Source organism: Protobothrops mucrosquamatus, unplaced genomic scaffold, assembly GCF_001527695.2.
Source record: "Protobothrops mucrosquamatus isolate PMUCROS unplaced genomic scaffold, P.Mucros_1.0 scaffold1905, whole genome shotgun sequence".
Lineage (NCBI taxonomy): Eukaryota > Metazoa > Chordata > Lepidosauria > Squamata > Viperidae > Protobothrops > Protobothrops mucrosquamatus.
Genome location: NW_015388029.1, coordinates 187,591 through 204,181, shown reverse-complemented (window position 1 = coordinate 204,181; position 16,591 = coordinate 187,591). Strand labels below are relative to the sequence as shown.

The 16,591-nt window shown below is 37.4% G+C and overlaps 1 protein-coding gene across 1 annotated transcript in view; it reads left to right on the top strand.

Annotated features, from left to right (window-relative positions):
- Nucleotides 1–7,131, top strand: part of ZNF385B (zinc finger protein 385B) — a 52,581-nt gene extending 45,450 nt beyond the window's left edge. The window contains exons 5-7 of the mRNA XM_029285586.1: nt 2,781–2,959; nt 5,411–5,512; nt 6,910–7,131. Of these exons, the coding sequence (XP_029141419.1) occupies nt 2,781–2,959; nt 5,411–5,512; nt 6,910–7,131 (503 nt within the window). The remainder of the gene's footprint in view (nt 1–2,780; nt 2,960–5,410; nt 5,513–6,909) is intronic.
- Nucleotides 7,132–16,591: the final 9,460 nt, after the last annotated feature.

Sequence of the window (16,591 nt, the reverse complement as noted above, 5' to 3'; positions counted from 1 at the left end):
TTGTGCTAGACTGGGCTTTTATTATCTCACTTTTCAAAATTTCCCAAGCTTCTTGTGTTGTTTTCCCCTTGAGGATTCTCCTCCATGGAATCCTTCCCAAGCCCTCTCTAAGTTTATTGAAATTAGCTCTCTTGAAGTCCAAGACTCTAGTTTGACTGTGTTCTATTGCTTGTGCTTCCATAATGTTGAATTCTAATATGTTGAATTCTAATAATCATATGTCTAGATTCTTCTTTGTGTAATGTTTTGCAAAAGAAAAAGGTAGTTCAGGAAAAGGCAGAGTTGTACTATATAATTCTATAAGCAATCAGTTTAGAGCTCTCTAAGAAGTTATTTGAACCTACCTCCGCATTCCGGTGGAGAGGAGGAAGGGGGCAGATAGGGGGAAGAGGAACACAGAAAGAGACAAGAGGGCTGCTCCTATCCTATGCAGGGTTGTGCCCCACAGGCTACTGGCATGTAGATTTTCACAGGTGGTATGCAGACTACCCCCTTGCCAGCCCAATTACCTGGGATTTCTTGTCTTTTTATCTTTATTTTAAACATAAAATAATAAAAATAAAAACCAAGTATGCTGATTGTATTAAGATTCCGCTTGTGTTAATACACAGAAGCACATATGCAAATCAATTAAGTGCTTCAACTTTAATTAATCATACTGTGCATCAGTAGATGGCAGAGAGACATAAAAATGATTGAAGGAACTACACACTCCAGTTCTGAAATTAATTTTAGAAAATTTTAGAGATAAAAAGAATGCTGGGATTAGAATGCAAAACAGGATTCCTAAAGCAAGAAAGAAACAGTTTGCTCTTACTCTACTGTTGCTTAATTCTATTGTTATATTAGAGCCGTGTTTGATATTTTTTTAAATGTTCAAAGCTGTGTATATAATACAGTACTTTTATTCTTATAACAAACCTATGAGGTACATTGTCCTTAGCAATTGGCTGAAAGTTAGCTAGTTTCCATGGTCATCACAGAGGAGACTATTGAACTATTGAATCTCTCCACCATGAATGGCTAATTTACTGCATTTATAGCCATTTTTTCCTTTCAAAGCTCCATTTCAAAGAATTGGTGAATGGGGAAAAAAACCTTGCCCCTACTGATTCACCTTTGCATGTCTTCATATTCAAGTTGTAAAGGAAACACGGGATATTGATCTCTATATTAGAAATTGACTTCTTGAAAACTTTCAGAAAAACTTGTCTTCTGCTATAACAGTGGTTTAAAAGAGAAAAATGATTGGTTTTGCATCCCTGTGTATGTCAGTATATTGCATATATCTCCTAACTGGTAGAATGCAGGCAATAATGTGTTACTTGCAGTTATTTAGTATGAAATTTAAAAAGGGGAAGGATGTAAGAAAATTGGAATGGAAGAGATCTGATCTTGTGGAATGGAATTGATGAATACATACGGAAAAATGAAAGTGTAATTTTAACTATAAATTGAAGTATTAACTATGAACTAAAAAGTATATGAAAAATATGAATTGGAATTAGTATATCAAAGTTCTTTTGGGTGCATATGAAAGAAGGAAGCCATAGGTTAGAAACAGTTGCATATTATGCTCCAGTGAATGGCAATAATGGAGGAACGAGGGTTGATGTTGTTGAAAGAATTGTGCAACATTCTGAATAAATGTGATCTGGGAGTAACTCTGCCAGGTGACACAAATGGATATGGATAAACAAAATGAGAGAGTATATAAAATGATTGGATTCTTTGGAGGTTCAAAAATAATTGAGAATAATGACTGTCTTAAGAGCATCTCCCAGTAAAAGATCTGCTTGTTCAAATACATGATTTAAAGCATAAGATTGTTTCTATGTACAGGAAGTACAAAATGCAGAGTAATTTGGATAGAATTTTTTAAAAACTGTTTTAAATGTGGATGAAGAGGGCTAATCAGAGTGAATGGCATTAAAAATAAAAGTGATTAAATATTTAGGATAAAACTAATATGCAAGAATGCTGGAAGGAGAATTTTAAATATCTGTCGGAATGGTAGCGATATGTCAAAGAGTAAAATAAAAATGAATCTGTACTCATTAGTACTATTAGGGAATATGATTCATTATTTCTCCTTTATGTACAACAGAAGAACATGGAAATAAAAAAATCAGTTCATAAAGAAGTTGAGCAATTCATTTTGCTGCATAACTTTATTACTTTAAAATGCCTTTTCTTTCTAGAATCCTTTTTTAACATTCTAAAAAGATGAAAAATAGGAATAATTTTCAGGAATCACGCTTTTCTTACATACGAAGTTGTGGATGATTTGGTAGTAAGAGGGTGTGATAAATAATCCTTTTATGACTAATAAATACATGTGTCCCAGAATAATGTTGCAGGAAGATCCAGTCTGGGTCAGTCACAGGGACCAGAGGTTTTTTTCTTCCAAGCTTTCGGACTCGTGATGGACTTGATCTTCAGAGCTTTCAGACTCATGCTGAAGATGGATCTGAAACCTCGAAAGACAAAACCTCTGGTCCTGGTGATCGACCCAGATTGGATCCTGCAACAATTCTTTGATCAATGCCAGTAGAGCCTGGCAGTCTCATAGTTGTGTAAATGGGTTCTGAAGTGTCTTGAAAATTTCCAAAACCTGCAGAGCACTGTATAAAAAAGGACTGAGATCAACCATAAATTTGTTATTCGTATTTACCTATTTAACAGAAAATCTAGGAAAGAATAGAAATGTTTCAATGACTAAAAAAAACTCTGTTTCCTCATTAAAGTTTTCTGATTCTTTTATAATAATGACTTGTCAGGTTCCAAACACAAGACAATGGTTGAAGCTAGGAATGGTGCTGGTCCAATTAAATCTTATCCTCGGCCTGGATCCAGATTGAAGACTCATGGAACTAGTATGGGTTCGGGACTACAGAACAAAACTTTTCATTGTGAGATTTGTGATGTCCATGTCAATTCAGAAATTCAACTTAAGCAGGTATGTCTTTTGTACATATTACATATTTATTCCATTAATTAGCATCATTTAATTTGATACAGGCTAATCCCTTGATCAAAAGGGATCAAAAATCTCCCATGTGTACTCCTATTATTTATTAGCACTAAACTCAACTCAGGATATGCCTTCAAATATAACCCCTTTGTCATCATGCTGAAAATATTTAGACAAAATGTGTTACTGGTCAACAGCATTGGTAAAACATTTATAGCCATGTCGTTACTGAGTAGAACAATTACTTTTGCAAATGACAGCAGCCTGTCTCCATGCTAGGAAAACCAACAAATGAACAACTGCTTATTGTGGCCTATGGTTGCCTTTACTATACGGATTGGAAACATCACATACAACATTCCAGTTTTAACCCTCTTGTGATCTTGTTCTTGTTTAATTATTTAACTTTTAAGTAGCTTTATAATATGTTTTAATTGTTGGTTCCATTGTATACCACCTTGTGTAAGATGGATGACCATAAATTTGATAAATTTATTTCCAGTTCTGTTGGAAAGGATTGATCATTGTTACACAATGGCTGCCAGCACATCTTCCCTACTTATTTATCTTGCTGTCTTATTGTACAAAACATCCTTTAAATTTCATTGTTATCCAGGAAAGTCTTGATCCATACATATTTGAAATTAATGTTAATTTTTATGCTTTTTAATGTTAGCATTAGTTGCTTGTTTCTGCAGATACACTGCATAAGCAGTATGGGCAGTGCATATAAAAACATCTACACACCCCTCTTAAAATGCCACATTTTTGGGATAGAAAAAAATCAGATCAAAATAAAACACTTCAGAATTTAATGTAACCTTTAATGCAAGTTATAAAGCTGTACAATTCAATTGAAAAACAAGCTCAAAACCTTTAGGGGGAAAAATAACAATAAAAAACCTGCAATAACATGGTTGCATAAGCATGCATACCCTTAAACTAATACATTGTTGCAGCACTTTTTGATTTTCCAACAGCATTTAGTCTTTTGGAATAGGAGCCCATCAACATGGTATGTCTTGCCTTAGGAATCTTTGCCAACTCTTCCTTGCAAAAGCGCTCCAAATCTGTCAGATTGAGAGAGTGTCTCTAGGCCACAGCCCTTTTCAGATCACCCCATAGATTTTCAGGTCTGGCTCTGAAAGAACCATTCTAAAACTTTGTTCTTCTTCTGGTGAAGCTATTCTTTTGTTGATTTGGAAGTACTCTTTGGGTCATTGTCATGTTGAAATTTCTCTTCGACTTTTACCAGAAGCCTGAAGGTTTTGTACCAAAATTGACTGATATTTGGAACTGTTCATAATTCTCTCCACCTTGACTAAAGCTCCAGTTCCAGCTGAAGAAAAGCAGCCCCAAAGCATAATACTGCCACCAACATGCTACACTGAGGGTTTGATGTACCTCCGATGATGCCCAGTGTTGTTTTTGCCCCAAACATATTTCTTAGAAATGTGGCCAAAAAGTTCAACCTTAGTCTCATCAGACCATAACATATTTTCCCACATGCCTTTGTCAAACTTGATATAGATTTTTGCAAAAAAAAAATATATGTAAGTAAAGGTTTCTGTCTTGCCACCCTATCCCACAAGCCCAAACATATGAAGAATAGATGGAGACTGTTGTCACATGTAGTACATAATCAGTACTTGCCAGAAATGTTGTTGTAGGGCTCTTAGCTGCCTCTTAGATCAGTTTTCTTCTTGTTTTTTCCATCAATATTGTAGGGACATCCAGTTCTTGGTAATGTCACTATTGTGCCACATTTTCTCCACTTGTTGATGACTGTCTTCATTGTGTTCCATGGGATATCCAATGCCTTGGTTTGGTTTTTTTTTTACCCTTCTCCCAATACCTTCCAACATTGAGAGGCCTTTGATGCTTTGTAAACTATTTGCAGACCATGGCTTTTGCTGTAAGAAGCAACTGGGTAAATGTCAGAAAAATCCTACTAGCACAGCTTAACTTTACATGGGCTTGATCAGAATCACTTTAACTGATGGCAGATGTGTACTGACTATTGTTTAACATCAGATTGAAGGTGATTGGTTAATTCTGAACACAGCCACATCCCTACTTATTAAAGGGTGTGAACATTTTTGCAGCAACATCATTCTTGTTTTTTATTGCTATTCCCCTCCTCCCCTTAAAATGGTTCATTTTATTTTTCAGTTGAATTGTACGACTTATATGTTATATTAAAGGTGGGGGGAAAAAATCTGAGGTGATTTATCTTGGTCTCATTTTTTTACATCTCAAATACCTGGTATTTTAACAGGGATGTGTAGACTTTTTATATCCACTATAAATTACCTCTCTGAGCTTTCGTCAACTTACCTTCCCCTGAAATAAGTAGATATGTTTACTTGGAGAGTATACACTGGTCACACTATCAACTGATAAGTTTTAAACACAACATTTATATCGATTTTTCAGCACATTTCTAGCAGGAGGCACAAGGACAGAGTTGCAGGGAAACCTACAAAACCGAAATACAGTCCGTATAACAAACTACAGCGTAATCCAAACATTCTAGCAGTAAGTATTGCCTGGTGTGATTATCCTATTGAAAAGCTTTGATACCCTTCTCTACATTCATGAATATGCCTAGAAAAGAGATATGTACATTTTTCAAAAGTAGACTCTCCACCAAATTCAATGGCAATTATTTTTCAGGAAGCTAGTTTTTTGTTAAGTCAGGAGTGTTCAAGGTACAGTTATTTTCCATCTTAATGTATAGCACATTTCAGCTGACCTTTAAAACCAAACAGAAAACTAATATGCCTCCTTCATTATAAAAATGAAATTGAAGTCCTTCAGGTTTTATTAGCTTATTAGTTTCTTGGTGAAAAAGCTGAAGTCATAATAGGGCACGCTTCAGCATAAGCCCCAGGTAAATACCTAATTTACATCTACAAGAAAACAACCAGACCACCTTCCCTTTTTCTTCAAACATAAGATGTTACACTGTCGCTGTTTTGTCTGAGGAACCGACTGTGCTTTATTGGAATAGGTGCAGTTGTTTCCCAAGTGCTCGGAGTATATTTCTTTCTGTTGTTGACCTTGTTCTCATTGCCACTTTAACTACTATACAGCATAAATTTGGAGTAGGACTCCCTATCTTGCATTAATGGAATGCAGCAGAGCCCAAAACACATCCAGGAAGCTCTGCCGATTCACCAGCAGCTGAATGTGAGACAAGAATGGCTATGAAATGCTGCAGCCATTTCTAACCTCCTGGCCTGAAATTGAGAAAGGAAAGGTGCCAGGGGCAAGAGCAGGAAATTAAAAGCTGTGTCAGGAGACCTTTTAAACGAGCTCCATTAACAGAGGGATAGAATCAAGATCACGTGAAGTGTTAATACCACTCTACAATGCCTTGGTAAGGCCACACTTGGAATACTGCATCCAGGTTTGGTCATCACGATATAAAAAAGATGTTGAGACTCTATAAAGAGTTCAGAGAAGAGCAAACAAAGATGATCAGGGGACTGAGCTGCTGGAATTGGCTATGTCTAGTTTAATGAAGAGAAGGATGGAGGGGATGACATGATAGCAATGTTCCAGTATCTCAGAGGCTGCCACAAAGAAGAGGGAGTCAAGCTATTCTCCAAAGCACCTGGAGGCAGGATAAGAAGCAAAGATGGAAACTAATCAAGGAGAGAAGCAACCTAGAACTCAGGAGAAATTTTCTGACAGTTAGAACAATTAATCAGTGGAACAACCTGCCTCCAGAAGCTGTGAATGCTCCAACACTGGAAGTTTTTAAGAAGAAACAACAGCCATTTGTCTGAAATGGTATAGGGTTTCTGCCTGAGCAGGGGGTTGGACTTGATGACCTCCAAGGTCCCTTCCAACTTTATTATTATTGTTGTTGTTGTTATTATTATTAAATCAACCACTTATAGCAGTATTTCTTTCCCTTCTTTCCATAGGCAAAGCTGGCCTTCCAAAAAGATATTCTTAAGCCTTTGGCACCTGCCTTTCTCTCTTCTCCTCTGGCTGCTGCAGCTGCGGCTGTATCCACAGCTCTGACTCTCCCACCACGACCTTCTGCGGCTCTCTTCCAGGCTTCTGCGATACCCACAGCTCTCCTAAGGGCAGGACACGGGCCTCTCCGAGCTACTCCAGCATCTATCCTCTTTGCTCCCTACTGAATTGGGAATAAGCAAGGCATAACCTTGGCCATTTGGAACAATGACAAAAGAAGATGAGAGCAAGATGTCCTTTGTTTTTTTTTTTATAACAAGACTGTGTTTTTAAGATCTTGTGCTTGATTCCGTCCCCAGAAAATAAGTTACAAAGCTCATTGGGATGAATTGCAATCTAGAATCCGTAGGCTTGTGGGGGTTTTAAATAAAGGTCAGATACCTGGTTTACAAATATATATATATATATATTGTGCACAAAATATATCAAAGGTTCATATGTCTGTTTTTAACTGGATATTATGATTTGTAAAGAAGGAATGTGGAATATTTTCCTGTGTGACTTGAAAAACCAGAATTGTATACATGGGTCTCTGGAAGCCAACTTGTTCATATTCTGGTCAGCAGATTCTGGTGTGCCACAAAAGTTGAGTGAGAGAATTAGTTAGTTTGCGGAAAACATTTCAGTAGTGGATTGCTACTTCTTATTACCTAATGTATTCCCATTCCTTAATATGTGTCTTGTTTAGGCCTTAGTATGAGTACATCTTGTGTAACGCTGCAGATTTATCTCTCATTTGATTTTAAATCATTTTAGTGGCAGTGCAAATATTTAGAAGCACAGCTCAGCCTTGAAACTTTTCTTTTTGAAAAATTTAATGTCTTTAATTTATCATTTTATTTTGAAGGACTCAGAAGTAACAAAGCCATATATCCCATAAGTAAGATGATGACTTGTTTACAATTTTTATTTAATTTATTTTGCATTCAGTTATTTCCCCCCTCTCGCCTTGTTGCTAAATATCCACTTCAAAGACATTTCATCATTTATATGTTTACTAAAGAGATTGTGCACATTGTTCAATCAGATAATGAGCTGACATATTTATTATTCATACACACATTTCCCTTCACACTCATGTATATCTCAATTTGGTTTGCGTTTCTAAACTTTCCTATAGAATGATGGCTGCATACAGTTGTGGCTCCCAATGCAATAATGTACAGGAGATAAAATATTTATAAAACAAATTATTTGTTCTGTTGATGAATATTATTATTCTAGCCTGTCTACTTTTTCCCCCCCACACCATTTTATCAATATAATTTGGGCACTGAGGACATATTGTATGTCTTGCTTGTGAAAATGAGGGTATTCTCCAAAAGCATCTTTTGCTTGCAATCTGTAAAGAATATATATTTATATTTTTAAAAGTACATTTTAATAAAATATCGAGGGAAAATAATATAATTTATTAATGAGAAAAAAATTCATGTGGCACTCTTAAATGAGCTCTGTACTGCTAAAACGGCAATACACAGAATTTATTTTTAAAACTTTGATAACTGGGGTATCGCTCACTTACATAAAACTGTACAATCACTTGATTAAACGTTCATGGGTAATGAATGACTACAGTTATGAATACATAATAGATACTTTGCATATCACTCTGAGAAGCTTAATATCACGGTGTGCTGTTTTTAAGAAACAGAAATCTATAGTACTGTATACATACCTAAAGGGGTTATTAAAAAAAAATAAGCATCACAGAGTTCATTTTATCTCTTCAGCTGACTACTGAATACTTCTAGGCAAATCATCTTATGCTGTTCCCCTGCTTCTGGTAATCAGAGCTTTACTGCCTCTGAACATAATGATTAATATTAAATATTAAAAAGATTTCTGACAGACCAATTCTCCAATTTCCTGTTATAGTATCAAATTTAAAGATACATAAACCTAAATCTGTTTGTCTGATATCTAACTGTATTTGGCTGAGATTATTACTGTAAATCTGAAAAAAAATCATCCTGTTTTCTCAAATAGGAAGGGAAAAGTTTGTTGATTTCCAATGGTAATTGTGACATGGATTCCTAAATTTAAAATTTGGCATTGAATCCCAAATGAAATCGGACTGTGCAGACTCTGGAATAGCCATGACAGTTCAGATAGCTGAACATAATAACTAACAATGTGAAATGTGGTAGCCATTTTTCAAGATGGGAGCAATACTACTAAGCAAAAAAGGTAGCAACAGTTTTGGGGGTATATTTTTTTACTGTACACAGAAACTTAAGTCCACCAAAATACAGTCAAGTAAGTTTCTCACTCTCTTTATAAAGAGTTTGGTTATATTACAAGTGATCCTAAGTTAGGGTTTAGCAACCAATCGAACTTATGACAATGCTGAAGGAATGATAATTACAACCTTGAGTTGTGGCTGTCACAGTGCCCTTGCAGTCACATGGTCATAATCCAAGCACTCAATTCCTGGCTCACAACTATGATGTCACAGCAAGTCGTGTGATCATGATTTCCATTGTTCCCTGCTGGCTTTTCCCAAGCAGAGTCAATGGAGAAGCCAGCAGGAAGTCAGAAGTCTTGGTTACATGAGGTCCTTGCTTATTGCAGCAACCGAGACTGTTATGTGACGTTGTGCTTTATGACAAGGTCTCTTAGTGACAGCAATTCCAGTCTCAACTGCTGTTGTAAACCGAGGACTATCTGTAACAGTTTGTTGCAGTGTAATTCAGGTGCAATTATCTTTTTGAGCCATGCTTCATTTCCCTGGAAAAAGCTCCATAAATAACATCTGTTGTTACTGAAATTAAATTTTGTAGTCAAATCTTCCTTTTTATCTATGTGTGTGTTTAGAAATCCCTAAATCACATTTTATACAGGGGCTGTAGAAAAAGACAATGTCGTAATATAGTCTGGAAGGATGGTGTCTGAATAAGATAAATGAAAGGGCCTTTCTAGTTTCATTACAGGGACCCTATTTGGTCCTAACAATTTGAAAGCTCCGGATGAACCCTTGCCTCTAGTTTTGGAGCAAGTGAAACTGCATTGGTAAATGTTTATTTTGCTCTTCCTTCAGTAAAATTCTCTGCTTGGGCTTTGCAGATGACCCATATCAGACAATCGATAGGAAAAGAGAAACACATCCTCCATTGGATACTAGGGGTAGCCGAACAATGTATTGATCCATCCTTCCAAATATTTATGGCTCCTGCTTAGACCTTTCCATTGGTGAAGTTTGCAGGTGAAAGAGAAACTGTAAGACCTAAAATGGGGGCAAAGGATAGCATGTTCTTCACCCTACATTACATCATAAAAATAAAGTTTGGTTCTGAGCCTTCACTCTAACTCTCGGGGTCAGGTGCTAATAATTCAAATGTCTCCATGTTTATTCCAATAACTTTAATTATATTTAGATTCTAGAAAGCATGAGTAGTCTAAGGGCCAGTTCTTGACATACTTTGACTTAATAATCGCCAAAACTTTAAAGCCATTCATTTCTCAGGAACAAACCTTGCTACTGGTTGCTACACTGTTATTTGCACGCTGTCCCTGAGAGCTTTGCTATATTAGGTTCCAACAGGAATGTTACTACATTGGAAAGAGTCTAATGTTATGAACCCGGGTTTGTGGTGGCTTTAATTTCTACATAACACAAGGCCTACATTTCCGGTTACCGATCATTCCATTCATTGTTGGGGTTTAATCTCTATATGTAAACATGAGCCTGATTGATGGCAGTTGTGTCCCACGCTCTTTATATGTATTGTGCATCACATGTAAAAGGGATGGATTTTGGCTTCCATCTTGATTTTTTTTTTAAACATGCCTCTGACACCTTCTCTCATTAGGAGATCCTAATTTTTGTCAGGACCAGATACAAAGATGCTTAGTCCAAAAACCTTTTTAGGAATAGATAGACAGGAAATAAAGCTATGCTTATTATAATCACAGGTTTCTGACTCAGAATGTGTTGCAACAGTGATGATGATTGTTGATATTCTGCAGTGTTTTCTTCATCTATAGCTGTAAACAGAATAATATTTGGTCTCCCACAGTTTTTTAAAATAAATATGCTTCTGAAAAAGTTGGGTCCCTTTGCTATCTAATGCCAGTTCAGGGGACTCTTGTGGTGTTACTATGAGTTTCAATATCATATTGAGGTCATTCAGAACTACAGGTAGTTCTTGACTTACAACCATTTGTTTAGTGACTGTTCGAAGATACAACAGCATTGAAAAAAATGACTTATGTCCATTTTTCACACTTACGGCCATTGCAGCATCCTCGGTCACATAATCAAAATTTGGATTCTTGGCAACTGGCATGTATTTATAATGTTTCAGTGTCCCAGGGATACATAATCACATTTTGCTACCTTCTGACAAGCAAAGTCATTGGTGAAGCCAGATCCACTTAACAACCATGTTAGTAATGCCTTTAACACCTGCAGTGATTCACGTAACAACTGTGGCATAAAATGGGATAAAATGTAAACAACTGTCTTGCTTAACAATGGAAACTTAGGGTCAATTGTAGTCGTATGTCAAGTTTTACCTTTTTTTCGCTTTTCTGTAAAACTTGTGGCATCAGAGGGAATGTAGGAGAATGTGCTAAACACACAAGCTGCATTTATTTATGCCAAATGCCATTTGTTGGTTGATTCTTCCTTTATCCAAAAGTGGAAAGGGAAGGAACCCTTCAGCCTCTGTGTTGTGATACCTCAATGCTACAGCTCCGAATGACCCTACACCACAAAAATCAGGGTTTCACAACACAGACTCTCAAGTGTTTAATCAAAATGGTTGATATCTTTTGCAGCATCCTATAATGCTAGTTTATCCCTTGCCAAACATTTTGAAAATTCAAAATACATATTGACTTTTTTTTTAAAAGGAGAATATTTAGGAAAGCTCCAAACACAGCTGACATAGAAGGAAAGCTTTCTAAAAATGAAATTTTTAGATGCTGCTACTTGGGTGCAGAAAAACGTTACATTGCTTTGACAAAACAACAGCTTGAATGTTTGTCTCTTATTACAACAAAGCGAGATAAATTTGTTTGAAAGCTTACAACTTCATATTTCTTATGCAAATAAATAATTATTCAAGTTATCATGCATTTATATATTTTCCTGATTATGTTTGCATGTTTCAAGCATGTTTAATATTGAAATACCTTTTACCACAAGCTTAGGTGGACCAATTTATCATTGTCTTCTACTACGCAGCGCGGATTGATGGCTTAGCTGTTATAACTGAAGTGATCATCTGCCTACAACAGTTTCCTGTTGCTGTCTTGTCTGGTGCCTGTTTTCTTCTGCTGAGCAGCTGGGATGGCCTATACATCTTGGGTGACCCTGCTGGGAACTTATACTCTTGATGTACATTTCTGGTGTTCCTTGCTCGTTCCTACAATGCTGAGGTGACCCAGCAAGACTTTAGCTGGTCTGAAATGCATAGCTTGTTTTTGATGACTATTTCTAGTGTTGCTTACCATGTATCAAGTTATGATGATGATGATGATGATAAACTGTGAGGAGGGAAGTAGTAGTAGCAAAAGAACTATGGAGGAAATTTGCTGTACTTTCAGAAGGTGTTCTCCACTTTCCTTTAAACAGAATTATGTCTTCCGCATAGAAAAACGTACATGCTCCCAGTCCTTTTATTTTAAAAAAGACACTGACCATTTGCGGTTTGTTAAAATGCTGTGGTTTGTACTTGATTAAATACAGTAACTATTTTCACTAATCAGACCAAAGGAATTTAAAGCGCTTGCCAAGGATGTAGGTCAAAAGGAATGCTTGCACCCTTTCAGATGTCACCAAGTGTAGAAAAACTGAACACTGTGTCAAACCCTGGATTTTGCTTCTCCAAAATATATTTTTGTAAGAGAGAAGAAGCAAGTATTGTTTTTCATATAAAAATCATTACAACAGCGAACCTGTAACTTGACAGCATCCTTTTATTTATTTATTGCATTTATGCATTACTTAATTTCACAGATTTGGAGCGGCTTTTTAAAGTTTGTCAAGTTTTCTAGGTGTTTGCTTTTCACAATCCTCTTGTCTTTCATCCAACACCTTAGAAGATCGTGGCAAAGATAAAATGGGACAATTCATCATCTCCATATGTATGTTGCTCCAAGCTCTTTAGAGTCCAGAACAGGATAGGGAACCCACAAAGAATTAATGGAAACCAAGATTCTTCAGTTCTGATTTATAGTTATGCTGATGCTATTGTTCTTCTCAGTGCTTTTTTTGTAAAAAAAAAAAAAAAAAAAAGTGCTGGAACTCACACATGTCATACAACCCGCCTTGCCTACCCTACAAGGTTTACCTTTGTAGTTGAAAAAAAACCTGTTCAATTTTTAGTATATCTAAAAGACTAGGATTTTGTTCAAGGTAAGTTACTACTATTAATGTTACCATACATTGTGTGGCTTTAAATTACAAGAAGGCATTTTATTAATCTTTTGGGACATTTACCACTGGCATACCCATTTAGTTTAATAAGTGGAAATGTCAGCTTTCTATGTGGAATAAAATTGGCCCAATAAAACAAAATTTTGTTGCTTGTAAAAGATTAAATTATTTTTAAGAAGTTGTCAAACAAGGTGGAAAAATTTACATTTGGAGTTTAATATCGATATTGACTTGAAACAAATTAAAGTTGAAATTTTGTCAGTGAACAGATTACTTTTAATTTACCTTTAAGTTAAACCCAATTTAATAAATAGATCTGATTAAACCTCATACTGTAGGTGTACCTTTACATCTGACCAATATATAATATATATTATTAATAATATTACCTCCAAATCACAAGTCATTGGCTTTATTCTTATTCTTCCCCTCGGCAGTTTGAATATAAAGTGTAAAAGACTAAAAAGAGATTTTCGTAGACATCCCAGCCTTTGAACTACCCAAGGAACTGAAACAGCAAAGTTTCGCTGTCGGGGAAGCTTCCACGCCAGCCGCCTTTCTTTTCTCTCGCTTCACCTCTTTTTAACCTCACACCCCACCTTCTGTAAGGGAAGGCAAAAGGCTCACTCACCCTCTTGTGAAAGATGGCCTCCATGTTTATTTGTCTCCCACCGCCACCATCGGCTTCCACACCACATGGTCCAACCTAGCCAATCAAGCAATGCTCTGACTGTGGTGCTCCGGCACCTCATGGCTCCTCCTAGAGGAGGCAGAAAGCACCAGAGGGGACCCCACTCACACCGTACCACCAGTGGGGCATTTTCAAAAGCAAACAAGGATAGGAAGGGCAACAATAGGAAAAGAATGCAGCTCTGGAAAATCTGTCAAAAAAAGGTGCCGGAACTCCATTCCGGTGCGTTCTATGGCAAAAAAAAAAGCCCTGGTTCTTCTTATCAGATACCAGAGAGAGTTTCTGTACCTTTGTGTTGACCTAACTATATAGTCATAATAATGATTTTTTTTTCAGTTCAAAGTCTACTATACAGGACAGTTTTAATGTACATAGGATTAGTCTTTCAGTGGCAATTACCAATTCTCCAATTCTTGGAATTTGGCTTTGCAGAAGTCACTGAGAACTGTGAGGCAAAAAAGAGGATGAGAAACTCCATTCCACAAGATTCATATGGTTATGAACTCCCAACTCCCTACTAATGGTGAATCATCACCCTTTGTCAGGCTGATACCAAGGTGACTTTGGCTATATTATGAATTGAGACTCAGTTGTGTGGCTTAGCTCTCCTAGCTGGGATTGGTTGGCCCAGCCCACGAAACAAAAGAAATCATTTCTGTATATGGATGGGCTGTTGACATGAAATATTCACCAGTCTCTACTTTTGAGCTAAATATTTGAGGTTATCATACATTTTGGACCTCTAGGTCCCTCTCTCTGGGTTAACCATTACTTCTTTTGAAAGGTGAAGCAGAATCAATACTAAGTAATATAAATGCATAATCTGGTCAGATTCAACTGAGGAACGGAATTGAATACCATAACTATGGTATTATGCAATATGAACATGAAAAGAAGTTTTCATTGTCATTAAAGGATTGATTGATTACACCATGACACCTTTTTTTAAAGACATTTTGAAGTAATGAATGTGATAAGCCTGTTACAAACAGCCTGCAAGAAAAGCAGTCATTGTAATAAGTCCAAAGCAGGACTCAGGAAATCAATACCTGGATGGGCTCAAAAATGTGAAGATGGAAGCTTTGTGTGGCTTTCCTGTTTGCCTGTAGCAGATCAGTAAAATGACTCATATCATCACTTCCAATTGCAAACCATCTTGAGGTCCAGTTAGGATACACAGATGTGTAAACTTAGAGCAGTTAAAGTTAGGGTTAGGAGGGGATAGCTGTGACGGATCCTGGATTTTCTTAACAAGAAGGAGTGAACTGATCCAACAGCTCATACAAATATTGAAGCATTTTTACAGCAATGTTTCTTACATGGCATAGAGAAAAGCAGAGAATGTTTCAAAAAATTATCCGGAGGGGGAAAGAGAACCATCAATGTTACATATAGGTCTTATTGAACTTGTCCATGAACTCTAGCAGTTTAATAGTGGTTCATGTAAATGGCTGTTTTTTCAGAAAAGAAAAAAATGATGAATGGAAAAGTATTTATTTGTTTGTATCCCACCTTTATTATTTTTTTATAAATAACTCAAGTTGGCAAACATACTTCCTCCTCTTATTTTCCCTTAAACAACAACCCTGTGAGGTAGGTTGGGTTGAAAAAGACAGACTGGCCCAAAGTCACCAACCTGGCTTTCCTGACTGAGGCAGGACTTGAATTCATGATCTCCTACTTTCTAGTCTGGTGCCTTAACCACTAGACCAAACTGGCTCTTTAGGTTTTGTTGATGCTCAGTCACTATATTGTGTCCGACTCTTCTCAGTTTCATGGACCATAGCATGCCAGGCTTCCCTGTCCTCCCTCTCTCCCAGAGTTTGCCCAAATTCATGTTCATTGCCTCAGTGACACTATCTAACCATCTCATTCTCTTCCATCCCCTCCTCCTTTTGCCTTCAATCTTTCCCAACATCAGAGTCTTTTCCAATGAGTCCTCTCTTCTTATTAGGTGGCCAAAGCATTTCAGCTTCAGCTTCAGAAGCTGCCCTGCGAAAGAATAGTCAGGACTGATTTCCTTTAGGATTGACTGGTCTGATCTCCTTGCTGTCCAAGGGGCCCTCAAGAGTCTTCTCCAGCACCATTTTGATACTGTCCATGAGATCTTCTTGGCAAGGAAATTGCAGTGGGTTGCCATTTCCTTCTCCAGTGGACCATGTTTTGTCTTTTAGTCTAACTCAGTAATGGCGAACCTTTTAGAGACCGAGTGCCCAAACTGCAACCCAAAACCCACTTATTTATCGCCGGGTGCCAGGTGGGCGTGGCCCACTGGGTGGGTGTGGCTGTGGTGGTCATGGCAGATTGGGTGGGTGTGGCCAAGGTGGGCGTGATCACCTCGATGTTGCTCATGGGGAGGGATGCCTGTGGGGGCTGGGCAGGGTTGGGAGAGATCCAGGGGGTCTCTGGCAGGTGGGGCGGTGGGCAGGAGGCTCATCCTGCGGGGTGAGGCAAGGCAAGGCGAGGCAGGGCGGGGGTGCCATTGTCATAGGGCAAGGTGAGGCAGGGGCCAGGGCAGCTGCTGCCTGACACCATTGGCCCCTGCACACAG